The sequence below is a fragment of the Leucoraja erinacea genome, chromosome 23, assembly GCF_028641065.1.
Source record: "Leucoraja erinacea ecotype New England chromosome 23, Leri_hhj_1, whole genome shotgun sequence".
In the NCBI taxonomy this organism is placed as follows: Eukaryota; Metazoa; Chordata; class Chondrichthyes; order Rajiformes; family Rajidae; genus Leucoraja; species Leucoraja erinaceus.
Window position 1 is genome coordinate 19,165,290 of NC_073399.1, and position 18,891 is coordinate 19,184,180.

The 18,891-nt window shown below is 46.2% G+C and overlaps 1 protein-coding gene and 1 non-coding gene across 2 annotated transcripts in view; both read left to right on the top strand.

Annotated features, from left to right (window-relative positions):
• Nucleotides 1–1,759: 1,759 nt before the first annotated feature.
• On the top strand, nt 1,760–1,832 carry trnar-ucg (transfer RNA arginine (anticodon UCG)). The gene has a single exon. It is a non-coding gene; the product is annotated as a tRNA-Arg (tRNA).
• Nucleotides 1,833–4,439: 2,607 nt separating this feature from the next.
• LOC129708341 (probable ATP-dependent RNA helicase DDX41) overlaps nt 4,440–18,891 on the top strand; it is a 32,754-nt gene continuing 18,302 nt past the window's right edge. The window contains exons 1-4 of the mRNA XM_055654021.1: nt 4,440–4,591; nt 5,423–5,500; nt 12,873–13,029; nt 13,513–13,587. Coding sequence (XP_055509996.1) covers nt 4,541–4,591; nt 5,423–5,500; nt 12,873–13,029; nt 13,513–13,587 — 361 coding nt within the window. The 5' untranslated portion in view covers nt 4,440–4,540. The remainder of the gene's footprint in view (nt 4,592–5,422; nt 5,501–12,872; nt 13,030–13,512; nt 13,588–18,891) is intronic.

An 18,891-nucleotide genomic window follows, 5' to 3' on the forward strand; every position in this document is an offset into this window, starting at 1 on the left:
CTAAAAGAAGAAGCAGGTCCGTCTGACTTTGGTATCATTCCATATCCACCTTCAGATATAAGATCAGATTCTCCATAGAATGTGCAGGGCAAAGACAAAGGATCCAGAACCTAACTCAGTGCCACGCCCTGACTCTCCCCCTAAACATGTCAGGAGGTCAGAATGAGTGCGTAAACCAGTCATTAGATTAGATTTGTAAAAGTGGCAAACTTGCCACACATTGTAAGGTAAACAAACTCCTTTTGAAAGATGTGATGTACAGGTCATATACTACTTGTGTTTAGAAACACAAAATAGAACCAAAGAAAGTGAATTTGATTGTTTGAATGTTTTGAAAAGTTTAATTAATGCAATATGTAAGACCATGTCCAGTACTATACCGTACATATATTGAAACGTATAAGATTATGAAGAAAAGTTTTGGCCCGAAATGTTGCCTAGTTCCTTCGCTCCATAGATGCAGCTGCACCCGCTGAGTTTCTCCAGCTTTTTTGTGTACCTAAGATTATGAAGGGCTTGGACACGCTAGAGGCAGGAAACAAGTTCCCGATGTTGAGGGAGTCCAGAACCAGGGGTCACAGTTTAAGAATAAGAGGTAAGCCATTTAGAACGGAGATGAGGAAAAACGTTTTCACAGTCTGCGGAATTCTCTACCACAGAGGGCGGTGGAGGCTGGTTCTCTGGATGCTTTCAAGATAGAGCTAGACAGAGCTCTTAAAGATATCAGAGTCAGGGGATAAAGGGAGACGGCAGGAAGGGGTACTGATTGTGGATGATCAGTCATGATCACAATGAATGGCAGTGCTGGCTCGAGGGGGCAAATGGCCTCCTGCACCTATTGTCTATTGTCAAACTCAGGCGTTATGCACAACGTTACATTGTGTTGAAACCACCCGTTTTACCAATAATGGGATGGGGATTGAGATGGAGAAAGTTTGTGCTTAACTTCCCAGGGTAGCTCAACAACTCGGATATTTTGCTGCTGCTAGGGAAACAATCTTTGATTTAGTTGAATGGCCCTCTGTTTCTTCCTCGACCACAGAATCATCCAATTTCATTCTACTAACATTCCGGGAATTGGTGACGTTTCGGGTCGAGACACTTCTACCTGTACCTCACTGTCCTTGTACATATAAAAATAAACAACTTAATTGCAGACTGTTTTTCTCTCTTCACCAGTTCTGACGAAGCTGCTGGAACGTTAACCATCTCCCTTTCCACAGAAGCTGACTGACCAGCTGAGTGTTTACAGCATTTTCTGTTCTTGTTTATTTCAAATTTCCAGCATCTGCAGTTATTTGATTTTAGTGAACTAGAGTGGGAAAGGAGCGGGGAGTTGGGCTGAATGGAATTAATCCACAGAAAGGATGAAGAGAGGGATACATTCCAATGGGTGTACAACAAACATTCTGGTATGTTACAGAATGTTTAAGAAGGAACTGCAGATGCTGGAAAATCGTCTACCGTCTGGTGTTACTATCGTCTCCCCGTGTCTGGAAAACTTGTGTCCGATGCCTGTGTCCAAACTCTGGCAGAGCAATGAATGCAGAGCCCGTCGCTGCTCAGCAAAGATACTGGAGGAGCTAGTATCTTTGCTGCTCAGTTCCTCGGCGTTCAATCAGAGACGAGCGGCGCAGGGAGCAGTGGCGAGGAGGAGGAGCAGAGAGAACGGGCTGGAACCAGTAAGTTCACAATTAAGCAACGCGGGACTGCCTCCCATCACCACTGCCGATGTGCAGCCTAGTGCAGCAGATGCATCGACCGCGTGGCCTAATGGATAAGGCGTCCGACTTCGGATCGGAAGATTGAGGGTTCGAGTCCCTTCGTGGTCGTCTTTTGTGCCAGAGACATGTAACTTTTTTAAATGTTGAATTAGTCGTGCATTTATGCAAAAGAGCGGCAGCGTTCCACGATTCACAACCTCAGGCGATTAAAACTGATTTTTTTAATTGTGTTTAAAATGTGTAACATGAATAGTTAGATAATCACAAGCTGAGCCACTCAGGTGGGTCCCCTCCCCTCACCTCCCCGGAGCTGTCAGCTCGGGGCTTCAGCTAGAGTAGTAGGGGCTGTGGGGGGGGGGGGGGAGTGAAGCTCGGGACTTGAGTCTCATCCACCCCCTCTCATAACCTGGCGGTCGGGAGTCTAAGCTTGTGGGCAAAGCTCGCTATAAGATCTTTGCTTGTGGGAGGGCTCTGAAGCTCGCAGTTTGTGGGAGTGCTCCGATGGCCGGCTGAGGTTTATATTGTCACTACTGAGCGCAACTCGCATTGTCTGTAGCCAGTCGCCAGTCAACCACCCATCTAGGCGGCTGATAACATGCCCAGTCTCTTAAGTTACTCCACCGGCTAATAACACCCCAGTTATCCCACTAGTAATTTCCCTGCACGGTTTCCCCATCGGGTAATTACAGACCCTGTTACCCTATCATAACAACACTTATGGATTCAGGTCCCTGTTTATAAATAACAACCGTTTCCCCATAGGATCATCTACTTTAGTCCCTTGTATCACACACATTACTATAGCTCATTTCACAATCTCAGGACGACCCTAAGCACCTTTCAGACTGTAAGGTGCTTCTGGAGGTAGTCACTGGTATAATGTAGGAAATAGGATAAATAATTTCCATAGATGGGTCAGACAATCAGCAATATGTTAACCACAGCATAATTGTAGAAGGAGAACTCCAAATCTCACAACTGTGACTGTTCTTGACATGAGTGCCCTGGATTCCCTTTAATAATAATAAACTATCTGGTTCAGCCCAGCTACTGTTCCTGTTTGACAAAATATCGGAAAGGCCAGGTGCCAAATTAGGAAAAAGGCTGCCCCAGAAGCTGACGGCATAGAAACATAGAAAATAGATGCAGGAGTAGGCCATTCGGCCCTTCGAGCCTGCACCGCCATTCAATATGATCATGGCAGATCATCCAACTCAGTATCCTGTACCTGCCTTCTCTCCATACCCCCTGATCCCTTCAGCCACAAGGGCCACATCTAACTCCCTCTTAAATATAGCCAATGAACTGGCCTCAACTACCTTCTGTGGCAGAGAGTTCCAGAGATACACCATTCTCTGTGTGAAAAATGTTTTTCTCATCTCGTTCCTAAAGGATTTCCCCTTTTTCCTTAAACTGTGACCCCTTGTCCTGGACTTCCCCAACATCGGAAACAATCTTCCTGCATCTAGCCTGTCCAACCCTTAAGAATTTTGTACGTTTCTATAAGATCCCCCCTCAATCTTCTAAATTCTAGTGAGTGCACACCGAGTCTATCCAGTCTTTCTTCATATGAAAGTCCTGACATCCCAGGAATCAGTCTGGTGAACCGTCTCTATGGCAAGAATGTCTTTTCTCAGATTTGGAGACCAAAACTGTACGCAATACTCCAGGTGTGCTCTCACCAAAACCCTGTACAAATGCAGCAGAACCACCCTGCTCCTATACTCAATCTGTGCTGAAGTTCTAAAGCTTGGAAGAGATGGACTTTGGTTATAAATTAACGTCATCATCCACATCTGGGAAGCTCAAAGATGCTGTAATCAGAACCATCTTTAAGGGGGGAGCTACGTCTGACTGTGGTAACTACAAAGGAGTCTTCCTGCTGCCTGAACATGGAGTTATACAATGCCAAACATGTTTGTGCCAAGCATCAACACTGCTTCTGCACTCATCCCATTTTACTCTCTCAGGTTCTGAGAAGTCTAGGATTAATGGCAGGAGTGTGCCACCTCCCAGGCACCCCGAATGCCTAAAGCATCTATGCCAGCATCTCTCCCAACTCTCACCCAATGTTGGCAGCCCTGTGTATGGTATGATTTACCAGGGTAGCAGGCAAACATTTTCACTGTATCTAAGTACATGTGATAGTAATAAATCAATACCAATTCATTACACTTCTGGACATCTCTTTCCATGATGGAGCCAAGGGCCGAGTGCCTACATTGGGAGTCTGGTCACTGACATGGGGGATAATGGAGATTTCCCATTACAGCTGTCTGAGTCTAATCGGTGCCTCGATGGGGATATCGGCCTGGGAGAGGACTCTGATCCAATCCTGCCAATGAACTTGAACTTTATGGAGAAGGAATAGATGATATGTCTCTAGTACTTTATATCTGCTGTAGCATGTCCATATCTCCGAGGTACAGAAGCATGGAAGCAAGGAATGCATGGCTCGCATGATTTTTTTAATGATTCCAACATCTGTAGTTTCTTGTGAAACCAAAGGCAGATTCTGTGTGAAAGACCTGCAATCAATGCGCAGGCAAAGTCCCCAGTTGACTCAGATGATCTTGGCTCCAAGGTGACTACGTAGTTTCAGCATCCGCATCTTTCACTCCCATCGTTTGCACCAAAGATGTTATAGCCAAAAATCTTAGAGCAGATCTTTCGTTATAGCTATAAGATCTTTGGTTTGCACCCGTCCTCCCCGGAAGCGGCGGGGGGGACAGGCAAACGGATGGAAAGGTTCGGAGGAATTAGCGGACGGACCGGAAGAGTGGTCGCCGAGCTGGGTACCAGCAAAGATTACAGCGATGGAGCCAGATACTTTGACCGGAGAGCAGGCTGGCGGCGTCGCTGAGAAGGTAAGAGCGGGGAGATGACGCCAGACGTCCGTCGGCACGGGATCCACGGCGGCCTCTGTGTGGAGCACAAGTGCCAGCAGCGAGGTCCCCGCCAGAGACTGTCCGGCAGTTACATGATGGCAGACACAAAATGCTGGAGTAACTCAGCGGGACAGGCAGCATCTCCCGAGAAAAAGTCTATCTGAAGAAGGGTCTCGACCCAAAACGTCACCTATTCCTTCTCTCCAGAGATGCTGCCTATCCCGCTGAGTTACTCCAGCATTTTTTGCCTATCTTCGATGTAAACGAGCATCTGCAGTTCCTTCCTACACACGATGGCCTTGTCTCAGTGCGAAAATAGACACACGGTGCTGGAGTAACTCAGCGGGCTAGGCAGTATCTGTGAAGGAAAAGGATGGATGACGTTTCGAGTCGGGACCCGTCCTCAGACTAGCCCTAGAGCGACGCTGCTGCTGAGCGACAGAGTTCTGGTTAACCTTGCGTGTCTCTGGAAAATTGTACTCTCATGTCTTATGGCCTGCCGACCTGAGGAAGAATGCTCAAGGTAAGAGCAAGTTCTGTGAGACAGAGGAGAATGTTAGTAGAGGGGAACGGGTTGGATCTATGTTCTTGCAAGGAACATTTCCCTATAAGGCCTTCCTGAGATGGTGGGGGCCAGGGGGTTGAAAGTTGTTAAAATATTGGATAGCATGCAAGATGACCTAGGTGTAGGTGTGAAGGGACTGGATGTGGGCGGATATGAGAGCACGATTGAGTCGAAGTATTGAGGAGATGCATTGTCACCCTACAACAGCATCACTGTATATTTTAAATGATTTTACTGTATTTCAGCGTGCACGATCTGAAGAACAGGATGAAGGTGACGAATACATCCCGTATGTTCCTGTTAAACAGAGAAAGCAACAGATGGTAAGTGACTTCCACTCTTCAATATGTTTGTAAATAGATAATGTTTGATTTTGCTCTGCTCTTGGCAGCTGTTTCCGTATCATTCCCGTTGCTTTGATAATTTTTCAGTGGCGATGGAAGAGAACTATTGTCTCCAGTCCTTTCACCGACTGGCGTTCTGTGATCTGTCTATTTGCCTGAACATCCTGGCCAAGTTACTGTTTATTTCAGTTTATTCTAATATGGTTCATGACCTCAACCCTCCATTACCCTTTGTCTCATGTAACTGCGCCAATAGCAAATATGCCATCACTTAGATACTACCAACAGTAAGTGTCTGCTTAAAAGATCTGTCTCTGGGACAGACAGTCCATCAGAAAGTATATCCTGAGAAGCTAGTTTTCTCAGAGGAAAGATAAAGTGAATGTTTGAGAGTTTGCATTGTCAGCCTAAGATCTTGCAATAGAAAGATTACTTAAAGGGTTACGCATAAGCTCATCGTATGTCAGGGTGAAATTGAGCATATAATGAGAGAGAAATTGCTGGAGAGAAGGCAATTTATATAGGTAAAGGAGAGACGGAGAGTGTATTCTTTCATGACGAAATCAGAGCTTCAGATATGGACTTCTCTATCAATGAAAAATTGGCAGAGCGCGAGAGACAGTTCTTGAGGTTTTACATTCTGTCCGTCTGGAAACTTGTATCAGGATGGGTGTTTGTGTCATTCTCCCAGTCCTGAAAAACAGAGCACAGAGTGGGGATGGCCACCTGAGAGAATGCATCCGGTCATTCAGGGAAATTGCACCAGAGCGAGGGCTTGTGGTATTGCATCCAGTTCTTCCAGGAACATTAGGCAGAGCTAACAGCTGAGAGAACAAGTTCTGTCATTCTCAAATGCAGCAGTAGAGAGGATTTGTGTGAATGTTTAGATTGCCACACTGGGAAATAAGTGGAGAGAGATTATGTTCTGTCAATTGGAACGTAGAGAAAAGTGACTGAGTGCCCACATCCTGTAATTCTGTACATTTACAGCAGCGAATGCTGGAGAGATGGCCATACGCCATATCCACCCTGTCTATCTGTGTTTCAGTTTTCAAACAACTGTGTTCTTGTACCACAAGGTTTCACTGTTTGTCAACAATCACAGGTCCCTGCTTTACACTGTATAAGCTCCACCCAGATTTAAACTCTCAAAATGCAACATTTCACAGTTGTAATGTAGATTGCATCTGTCATTCTCTTGGCCACCTTCCTAGTTAGTCTATGCCCTGCTGTCACGCTACATCGTATCCAAATAATCAATGCTGTATATATGAAAACAGCATTAGACCCAGCACAGATCCCCACTGGTCACAACCTCATCTAGAAAAACTACCCTCCACTACTATTCTCTGCCTCTTGCCCTCAAGCCAATTTTGTATCCAGTTGGCTCACATGTTAGATCCCATATGTTCTAACCTTCCAGATCAGCCTACCATACAGGGCCTTCAAAGGCCTTGCTAAAGTCCCTGTAAGCATCTTCTATCACCTTGCCCTCATCAGTTCTCCTGATCACCTCTTGAAAAATAAACTATAAAAATTGTAAGGCAGTTACAATTCCTTCTTCATGAACCCCCTGTTGCTAAATGTATATATAACTAGATTGCAAGGGACTCAATAGACCGGCAAACACTTAGCATTCCATTTTCTTGGTGTTTCCTTGACCAGAGTACAATATTCAAGGTAGCAAATGGATCAATATGCTTTGCTAAAGATCCTAGAGAAAAGGGTGGTGGGCTGGAATGGATGAAATGCTGTACTTTGCAATCTCAATAATATTGTATTGTGATCCCCAACATATTCTTGGATTGAAGAATTAATTGTGTTCAGTTTCGGTCAACCTGCTTTAAGAAAGATGCCGTCAAGCAGGAATGAGTGCAGAAAAAACTTGAGGACGTTTGCCAGGATCCCAGGGCCTGAGTTATACAGAGAGTTGGACAGGCTGGGACTTTATTTCTTCTCGCGTAGGAGATCAAAGAATGATCTTACGGAGAGATATATAAAATCAGGAGGGTAAAGTCCTTTACCCATAGTTGGGAATTCAAGAACTAGAGGGCGTAGGTTTAAGGTGAGAGAGGAAAAACTTGAAAGGAACCCGAGGGGTAACATTTCCACACAGTGGGTAGTGGGTATAGGGTGCGAGTGTGAGCGTGCATGAGTGTGTATGACAGTGCGTGTGTGTGTGTGTGAGAGGGGTGTGTGTGTGTGCATGTGTGTGAGTGTGTGTGAGAATGTGCGTGAGCGTGTGTTTGGGAGTGAGTGTGAATGTATGTGTGTGTGCGTGAGAGTGTGCGTGAGTGTGCGTGAGCGTGTGTTTGGGAGTGAGTGTGAATATATGTGTGTGCGCGTGAGAGTGTGCGTGAGCGTGTGTTTGGGAGTGAGTGTGAATATATGTGTGTGCGCGTGAGAGTGTGCGTGAGCGTGTGTTTGGGAGTGTAACCTATCTTGTTCCCTTCTCCCTCACATACTGACCTAATGTGCCCTTCTTCTGCATCTGATCATCCGCAGCGGCCATGTTCTCCTTGCAACGTAACTGCTTTCCTCAGGGCCTGGTGAGTTGGGTTGCCAACTGTCCCGTATTAGCCTGGGCATCCCGTATATTGGGCTAAATTGATTTGTCCCAAACAAGAGTGCCCATGTCCCGTATTTGACTGCTACTACTTGTGTCGAGCGCCGCATCCTGCCCCGCCTCACCCGTCCCGACAAAGTGCAGCCCATGGAGTGCAGCAGCAGTGCCTCGCCCGTGGCCCAGTCGGTCAGCAGCCTGGCCAGGTGTCCAACCTTCGGACCTTCGCTTACCGCCGACACCACCATCTCTCCTTCTCATGGCCGATCATCGGTTCATGAGTTGGATGGGGTGCTGGGCTTTGCGTGCAGTAGAACACAAAGCCCAGCTGGCGGGCCAGCTGAGGAGTTTTTGCCCATGCACTGGACTTTGCGTTTGGCCCGGTCAAAACTCCTCAGCTGGTCCTCCGCTGGGGTCTGTTTGCAGTCCAGCACCCGGGCCAACTCATCATTCACCCAGACGCGGTCGAGTCTGTCAGGGAATTGCCCCGGACCTGGTTGCCGTCCTGTCACTTTCCGTGCATCAGTTGCACGCCTGGTTCGGCGAAAAGATCATAATTCGAAGTACAGTTTCCATTGAATGTGTATCGCTTTTGCATCATCGTAAAGTAAAAATACCGTATTTACAGTAAGTCGAAGCATTGTAAATCGAGGAGCATCTGTACTCTGTAATCACCAGAGGGCACACTTATGGACAAATCCAAGATCTGATACAACAGCGTGTGTGCATGGAGCTGCGAGGCGTTATGATGGTGGTGTGTTTGGGACTTGCAGCGGGAGCTGCCCGCTCTCCTCTGCCGGGATCAGATTCTCAGCTTTCCGTTTGGCGACATCTCCTGGGCCGTGCCGCTTCTGGTCCCTCCGAAAATTGTGTCCGGTTGGAGACCTCCGCTGGCCAACCTCAGCTTCAGTAAAAACGCAATGGCGCAAGAGTGACAGGCGAAGAGAATAATCCGCGTGGCCATGACTGGCAGGAGAGGCGATCGATCTGCGCATGCACGGTTTTTAAGATTTTTAAACCTTGCTAACATTGTGCCACCGATAGGAACAAAACTTGGTGCATTCGCAGCACAAGTGAACGGTGAGTGAGCTGGCGAAAAATTGTAGCGCTGTTACGTACAGTTTTAGCGTAAATAGAAAATTTGTGTAAACCGGAAGATAAGAAGATCAGAGTTTTAGTTATGTAAAGATGTGATAGCACTCCCTCCCCCACCTGTTCTGTTTTTAAAGGTTGAAAACTTGCTGACAGGACTGTGTTTCTGGATTGCAACATTGTTGCAAGAGGATTTGGATCCCAATAGCTGCAAAATGTTTCTTAAACTTGAATTTGTAATAGCCCTTTTTCACGGGGCGACTTGACGCAAGATGTAGCCAGAGTGGAGTGGTCGTGGTCTACCACGATATCACACGATATAACGGGGGTAGAGTAAAGAGTTCCCACGGTACTCGGCAATTCTGTCATTTGTGCGAGTGACTTGTCCGTCTCCCGATCTTTCCCGTTAATCGTGAATGAACATCGTGGACTGTAGTGTAGTTAATCACGTGGCACAAATGATGTTACTTTGTTGTCACACACTTGGTTTTTTTCACCCGAGCTCTTTAATGAGCTGAAGAATAATCTGTTTTTTTTAGACAAATGTTGTTTGGTGTGATGCACCTTCTCTCAATATGTCGTCTTTTTATTTTGTCAAATATGAATAAAGACTGTGTCTCACATTGACCGTGATGATTGTGTTATTTTATGATCTACTGAGAGGTGAAAACTTTCAGTCTGAAGAAGGCCTCGACCCGAAATGCCCACCCGTTCCTTCTCTCCAGAGATGCTGTCTGTCCCGCTGAGTTGCTCCAAGTAACTGGTCTCTATCTTCAAAGGACTGACCAGGCCTCTCTCTCTCTCTCTCTCTCCCTCCCTCCCTCCCTCTCACACAGGCATGACTGGAGGAACTCCGCGGGCCAAGCAGCATTTACGGAGGGAAATGGACAGGAAAGGAACCCATTCTTCAGGCTGCCTTATGTCTCTCTAGGTGTGCCCCCCCCCCGTGCCCCCCCCCCCCCAACTCCCACCCACACACACGAATGCTGGAGAAACTCAGCGGGTGCAGCGGGGCCGAAACGTTGTCTATTTCCTTTGTTCCATAGATGCTGCTGCACCCGCGGAGTTTCTCCAGCATTCGTGTGTGTGGCGTGGGAGTTGGGGGGGGGGGGGAGGGTTCCCTTCTCCCTCACATAAGGCAGCCTGAAGAATGGGTCTTCCTGTCCATTTCCCTCCGTAAATGCTGCCCTGACCCGCGGAGTTCCTCCATTCATGCCTGTGTGAGAGGGAGGGAGGGAGAGAGAGAGAGAGGGAGAGACACACACAAGGTGGATGCGAAATCTCACCTGCCCGTTTCAGTGACAGACACCCACCGCCAGTAAATGAAGACCCCCTCATCTGTCTCACCCTCCTCTCCCTCGACTCCCCCACCTTTCCCTCCCGCAACTCCAGTCCCGTCCCGTTGCACCCCACCCTGGGAAACTGAAGGTTTCCCGCTGTAATTAAAGAGTTTCCCACGGTAGACTGTAAAACTGGGACCCTGGTTCTGGACTCCCCCAACATCGGGAACATTCTTCCTCCATCTAGCCTGTCCAATCCCGTAGATACGATTAGACAGGTATCTAGTAATTTAATTCAATTAATGATTTCTATCGCCTAGCCTCTCATCTTTCAATCGGGTTCGGCCAGGAAGGAACTGCAGATGCTGGATTAAAACGAAGATAGACACAACATGTAGCTCAGCGGGACAAGCAGCATATCAGAAGGGGGGGGGGGGGGGAGAGATAAGGCAGCCTGAGGAAAGGCTCGCCTGTCAATTTCCCTCCGTAGATGCTGCCTGGCCCGCGGAGTTCCTCCAGTTAGAAACTGCTTTCAGACAAAAAGAGACACAAACTGCTGGAGTAAAATAGCTCAGCAAGTGAGGTGCCTGAACACTCCGAAATGAAAAATGATAAAAAATGTGATTATTTCAACTCCCCTTCAACTATTTTGTGTTGTCAGCATGAGAGGGATTATAACATTAGAGACATTCCTCTTGTAGTGATGTGTTAATGCAGAGTTGAAGACATCAATCTGGGAGCCATCTCTGCTTGGGACTGCAAAAAAGCTCCAACAATTACAATGAGGTCTGACGGGATCAGATGGACACATTTTCAATTTGCAACATTGAGAACACCTTTTTTACTCACCTTCAGTCCCCTCCCAAATTCCGGGTTTAGACGTTCGCAGGCCAGTTTCAGTCACGCAAACCGCAAGAGTTACAGGCGGATATCCGCACGGGCCACTACGTTCGCATAAAATGTTTTAATGCTCAACCACAAGTGTAACAAGTCACTCTTGGACAAATTCAAACATGTTTGAATTTTCTCCGGTGAGTACCTGTTACAATCGATTACCTGTTACCGTTAGCGCCACGGTGGTCCACGAATGCCGTACTGTTACCGCACAGAGGTTCCCATGATATGTAAACTCTGGTTACCTCCCTGCGTCAAATCGCCCCGTGAAAAGGGGGTTTAAAACTTGCTAAAAGGACTGTTAATAACTTGTAAAATTAACATAAATCTGAACGACTACCAGGACAATTTTTAGCGCTATCTTGTACTGTTTTGGCGTAGTGCCGGGATCACCCGAACAGACACACACAACACACACACACACACACACACACACACACACACACACACACAGCACACACACACACACACACACACACACACACACACACACACACACACACACACACACACACACACACACACACACACACACACACACACACACACACACACACACACACACACACACACACACACACACACACAGAAACACACAAAATGAAGGTTTTAGTAATGTACTAGACCAAGTGCAGACCCGTTGGGTCTGCTCCCCCAATGGTGTGATCCCCCAACCCAATATTCCACCATGCACCCGTCTCCTCCAACAGAACTGAACCCGTTCCCAAATGTAAGATTCCAGCACTCCCCTGCCTCCCTCAGCAGTGGATTGAAAAAAAATTCCAATTGTACCTCCCTGCCTGCTGCAGCAGTTCCAATTGCAATACCAGTTGGCCCTCCCCCTCCCGTTGAAGCACTTGCTGTGATATTCCATTGAGGTGAAAAGTTCAGAGTGTTCCTGTCTTGCAACTTTGTTTTGAAGTGTGTTGGAAGCTGATAGGAAGGAGCAGCGAATCAAAAGGAAGAAAGGCAGGCGGCAGCCACAGACCTTTATATAATAACTAGACCAATGGCAGACCCGTTGGGTCTGCTCCCCCAACGCAGCGGTTCCCTACCCATAGCCGTTCCCTACCCGCAGCCCCCAAGGGAGACGTGGGCCTCGAATGATAGATAGAATAGAATAGGATAGATAGATAGGATGGATGGCAGGCATGCAGGCAAATGGGACTCGCATGGATGGATGGACATTTTAGATGGCATGGACGAGTTGATCCAAAGGGCCTGTTTCCCATGAGTGTTTTGTGACTACTGATTGCATAGTTGAGTAGACTTGATGGGCAGAATGTTCTAATTCTGCTCCTGGAACTTATGAACTTTTGAAATAGTTTATTGTCCCTAACGAGTCATCGACGTGGAACACAAACTTCATTCCTCTATCCCCACCGAAACCACCTGACCTGCTGAGAATTTTGGAGCATTGAAGCGACTGCTGGGCAAACACAGTGGGTTAGCACTGAAACATTCTGGTTTTGCCCCTTCTCTGCCACCTGGCGAATGATTTCTCTTGCGTGTGTGCCTGCAGATGGAGAAGCTGGCACGGATGAGGAGGAAAGGTGGCGCAGACAATGATCAGGACAGCGACAGTGACTACGGGAAGGAGGATGGCGATGGCCCACTGGGACCACGGTCCAACGTCAGTCTGCTGGACCAACACCAGCAGTTGAAGGAAAAGGCAGAAGGTGCAGCACTTTTGTCCAGCAAGGAATTGTGAGATGGGCCTGGTATCTGAGCTCAGTTGGGGGGGAGCCAGCCTTTCTACCAATTCTTTCAACAAAAGTGGGACCGGTTAGTTAGAAACTTAGGCTGGGACTCGGGGCAGTCAGACCTCGGCACAGTATTTGGAAACATGTGGTGGGATATGCAGGAGATGAGATGTAAAGATGTCGGAAAGTTGAGGTGAGACGGGAGCTGTTTGGAAAGGTGATGGGACTGGGTAGTTTGAAACAAAACTGAGGGAATGAGCTAATTGGGCTCTTGAAGGAATGAACATGCTGTGGGAAACCAGAACAGCCATTGGGATGTGGGTTGGCCACCTGATGCTACCACACTGGTGGTTGGGGATGGATGGAGTCAGAGCTGTTCAGTACAACATAATGTCCATGATGCTTGCACTTTGAACATGAACATTGAAAGTGGTTGACACTGTGGATTGTATTTTACAGCACGCAAAGAATCTGCGAAAGAAAAACGACTGAAAGAAGAGGAGAAAATTCTGGAAAGCGTCGCTGAAGGCAGAGGTTGGTTTAACTCAGCGGTTCCCAACCTTTTTCGTCCCGTTTACCCCTTGCAACTTTAATCGCACATAACAATGTTATTTCACTTATTTATGAACAACTAATGATGAACAGATACCGGTATACCAGAACCAAACACAGTCAGTCAACTAGAAAAAATATGTACAAATCCAGAATCAACAAATTTACTCCCTGGGTAGGTGAAATTTACCTGCTGGGGGTAAATTTACCCCAGGTTGGGCACCCTTGGTTTAACTATTGAAGCAGTAGGTGTAACACTGACAACAGGGTCTAGATCAATAGGGAACGTAGGCCAAAGAATGACAGGTGGAACTTAACTCAGACAAGTGCAACATAGCACATTTCATTAGGTTAAACCAGGGCAGGACATATGCTGTGAATGACAGGGCCTTGGAGAGCATTGTAGAATAGGGAGCCCTAGGGGTACAAGTCATGACTTTCTGAAAGTGGTGAAGCAGGTAGACAAGGTGGTAAATAAGGCATATGGCATACTTGCCTTCATCATACGGGGCTTTGAGTACAAAAGTTGGGGGTCCTGTGACAGCAGGACAAAACCTTGGTGAAACAGCACCTGGGTAATTGTGTTCAATTCTGGTCAGCATACTATAGAAATAATCTGATTAAGCTGGAGAGGATGCAGAAAAGATTCATGATGTTGTTAGAACTGGAGGGCTTGAGTTAAATGGACAGGCTGAGATTATTTTCTCCTGTCTCAAGGAGGCTGAGGGATAACCCTATAGAGGTTTATAACATCAAGTGAGATATCGACAAGATCACACTTTTTTTTCCCCCAGGATAGGGGAATCTGAAAGAAGTCTAAAACACGAGGGCATTGGTTTAAGGTGAGAGGAGAAATATTTAATGCGGACCTAAGGAGCAAGTTATTGCACACTGAGGTGGTATGAAAGAAAGTGGAGGAGGACTGGCCAATTTTTGTGCCTTCCACCACAGTGATGAATGCTGTGGTGGATGTTTGTGTTAAATGTTTTATTGTGTATTTGTGTGCTCTTTATCATTGTACCGCTGCTGGCAAATTCATTTCACTTGCACTTTATGTGCAATGTGACGAATAAAACCGTATTGTATTGTGTTATATGGAACAAGCTAGGTAGATACAGTTACAGCATTTAAAAAACATTTGGACAGGTGAATGGCTAGGAAAGATTTAGAGGGATAAGGATTAAAGTTCTGTCCTCCAGTCTCGCAAGTCCTGAATCACATCTCTGCTCCCTATTCCTATCCTTGATTCCATTCTCAACTTTGAGTAATTAATTTCCACCTCCATCTCCTCACATTTCTTCATGCCAATTTGTTACCCTGCTCTTTGGTAAGTAAGTCATTGGCAGCCTGCCTGTATTAATCCCACCATGCCTTTTCTCGCAAACTCCACAGTACTCTTTAGACATTTAGTCCCATCCTATTCTTAGAGCTTTATTGCTTCCTCCCAATCTATTTGTAACTGCACTATTCTTAGCACAGTATCTATACCCTTGCACTTTCTCTTGCTATTATCATGTTGTCCCTTTATTGAAAACGGAGACAAACTTTCTCCATTATCCTCATTTCAGTTTGTTTTCCCTTCATGTTATTCTACTCCTTTTGTCATTTCCTGTCATCTTCACTCCCCTTTGGCTTCTGTGGTGCCTATTTTATATTTATTATTACCTTTGATATTTTCTTCAGAATTCTGGTCACCTTCCTAAACTCAACAGATTTACTTTTGTCACCCTCTGGTGTTTATAAATATTATTTATCTCTGAATCATGATGTAGAACCTAGTTACCTAGCCCAAGCTTGACAGTAACACGCTGTGTGGGTTCGGTTAGGTTTAGAAACATAGAAAATAGGTGCAGGAGCAGATCATTCGGCCCTTCGATCTATTCAATATGACCATGGCTGATCATCCAAAAACAGTACCCCGTCCTGCTTTCTCCCCATATCCCTTGATTCCATTAGCCCTGAGAGCTATATCTAACTCTCTCTTGAAAACATCCAGCAAATTGGCCTCCACCGCCTTCTGTGGCAGAGAATTCCACAGATTCACAACTCTCTGGGTGAAAAGGTTTTTCCTCATCTCAATCCTAAATGGCCTGCCCCTTGTTCTTACACCAAACCTTATTCTTGTTGCCACCAAAGTGGATAACCTCACATTTATCCACATTATACTGCACCTGCCATGCACCTGCCCACTCACCCAACCTATCCAAGTCACCCAGCAACCTCATAGCATCTTCCTCGGGACTCACCCTGCCACCCAGCTTTGTGTCATCCGCAAACTTGGAGATGTTACATTTCATTCCTTCTAAATCGTTAATATATATTGTAAATAACTGGAGTCCCAGCACTGAGCCTTGTGTCACCCCACTAATCACTGCCTGCCATTCTGAAAAGGTACTGTTAATTCTTACTCTTTGCTTCCTGTCTGCCAGCCAGCTCCCTATCCATGGCAATAACCTACCCCCAATACCATGTGCTCTAATTTTGCATATTAATCTCTTGTGTGGGAACTTGTCAAAGGCTTTTTGAAAGTCCAGATATACCACATCCACTGGCTCTCCCTTATCTGTTCTACTTGTTACATCCTCAAAAAATTGCAGAAGATTAATCAAGCATAATTTCCCCATCATAAACCCATGCTGACTGACCGATCCTGCCACTGCTTTCTAAATGCGCTGCTATTACACCTTTAATAATTGATTAAATTACTTCTTACATCTTCCCCATTACTGATGTCAAGCTAACTGGTCTATAATTCCCTGTTTTCTCTCTCTCTCTTTCTTAAAAAGTGGGGTTATATTAGCTACTCTCCAGTCCACAGGAACTGATCCAGAGTCTATCGAGCTTTGGAAAATGATATGTTCACGATTTCTAGGGCCACCACTCTGGTATGCAGACCATCAGGCCCTAGTGATTTATCTGCCTTCAGTCCCAACAGTTTACCTAACACCATTTCATGACTAATGTGGATTTCCTTCAGTTCCTCCTTCTCACTAGATCCTCGGGCCCCTAGTATTTTTGGGAGATTATTTGTGTCTCCTTAGTGAAAACAGAACCAAAGTATTTGTTTAACTGGTCTGCCATTTCCCATTGTTTCCCCTGTTTCTGACTGTAAGGGACCTACATTTATCTTCACTAATCTTTTCCTTTTCACATATCTATAGAATTTTTTACAGTCAGTTTTTATATTTCCCGCAAGCCTTCTTTCATGCTCTATTTTCCCCCACTTAATTAACCCCTTTGTCCTCCTCTGTTCAATTCTAAATTTCTCCCAGTTTGTTGCTTCCGCTGGCCTATTTGGACTATGTCAGGCTACGCCAACTTGTTTCAGTACCTTATCTATCTTGGGGTGGTATGCAGAGTATTTCTGTATGCCCACAGCATGTACAGGATGGTTATGTTTAAATTGATGATGAGTTCATATTGCAAAATAATCCTTGAGTGCTCTGGCTGAATTTGGGCGCTGATTGACTGTTATTGGACAGACTTTAAGTTTGCTCTTTGCCAAACCTCCACAGTTGCTACATGGTTTAGACTTTAGAGATACAGTGTAGAAACGGGCCCTTCAGCCCACTGAGTCCACGTTGACCAGCGATCACCCAGTGCACTAGCACTATCCTATACACTAGGGAGAATTTACAATCTTTTTATTTTACCAAAGCCAATTAACCTGTAAACATGTACATCTTTGGAGTGTGGGTGGAAACCGGAGCACCCGGAGAAAACCCACACGATCACAGGGAGAATGTACAAACTCCTACAGACAGCACCCATAGTAAGGCAGCAATACTGCTGTGCTACTGTGTCACCCCTGGTATTTACTATTATCTAGTAATTTTCTTTGGAATTCCTGTGTCCACCCAAGATCAGCAGATTCTATTTTGTTACCCTCTGTTGTTTATGAATGTTATTATCTCTTGTTTATCATGATGTAGAGCCTGGTTACCTGGGGAAAATATCAACAGGAACTCGCTGTGTGTGCAGTGACTGTCTGGTGATGCCCCTTCCCAAGTCGATTTATTCGCTGGTTACACAAAAAAGCTGGAGAAACTCAGCGGGTGCAGCAGCATCTATGGAGCGAAGGAAATAGGCAACGTTTCGGGCCGAAACCCTTCTTCAGACTGATCGGGGGCGGGGGTAGGTGGGGACAAGAAAGGGAAAAGGAGGAGTAGCCCGAAGGCTGGGGGATGGGAGGAGACAGCAGGGGGGCTGAGGGAGTTTAGGAGACAGCAAGGACTAACAAAATTGGGAGAATTCGATGTTCATGCCCCCGGGGTGCAGATTTCCAAACGGAATATGAGGTGCTGTTCCTCCAATTTCCGGTGCTGCTCGCTGTGGCCATGGAGGAGACCCAGGACAGAGAGGTCGGAGACGGAGTGGGAGGGGGAGTTGAAGTGCTGAGCCACCGGGAGGTCAGCTTGGTTTTTGCGGACCGAGCGGAGGTGTTCGGCGAAACGATCGCCCAACCTCCGATTAGCGATTAGCGAATAATAATTTATTCGCTAATTGCTGTTGGGCTCTCCTTTTTAAATATCACTCGCTGCGGATCAACATTTTTGCCAGTAATTCTTGCCATGCTGCCTTCCTCTGACCATCCACATTCCCTCATAATCGGCTTTGTTTCCGTTTATGATTTTGGCCTTGTGTATCATCTCTCATAGTTTACAGTGAACCGTGCTCCCCCAATGTTCCTTTGTGTTTCTTCTACTGGATGTTACTGATTTTGTTTTCCATTGCTGAATACATTGCTTTTTGAGTCGGGACAAATTTGTTTTACCAAGGGAGTGCAATCCTATTAATATTAATGTTTTTTTGTTACTGGGCTACAACATTTTTATGTTGTATTGAATCAACAAAAGGCAAAACATTTCTAGCTTGCTCAGTGCTTGGGTGGCACGATGGCGCAGCGGTAGAGTTGCTGCCTGACAGCGCCAGAGACCCGGGTTCGATCCTGACTACACGTGCTATCTATACGGAGTTTGTACGGTCTCCCCGTGACCTGCGTGGGTTTTCTCCAGGATCTACGGTTTCCTCCCACACTCCAAAGACGTGCAGGTTTGTAGGTTAATTGGCTTGGTAAAATTGTAAATTTTCCCTAGTGTGTGTAGGGTTGTGTTAGTGTGTGGGGAAGGCTGGTTGGCATGGACTAGGTGTGTCGAAGGGCCTGTATTTGCACTGTATCTCTAAACTAAACTATCCCTAGTAAACTAAGAGCTTCCTCTGTAAGCTCATACTGTCAGTGATGAGCAGGGGGGCTAGAAATATCTGGGGTGATTCAGGTTGGTACAC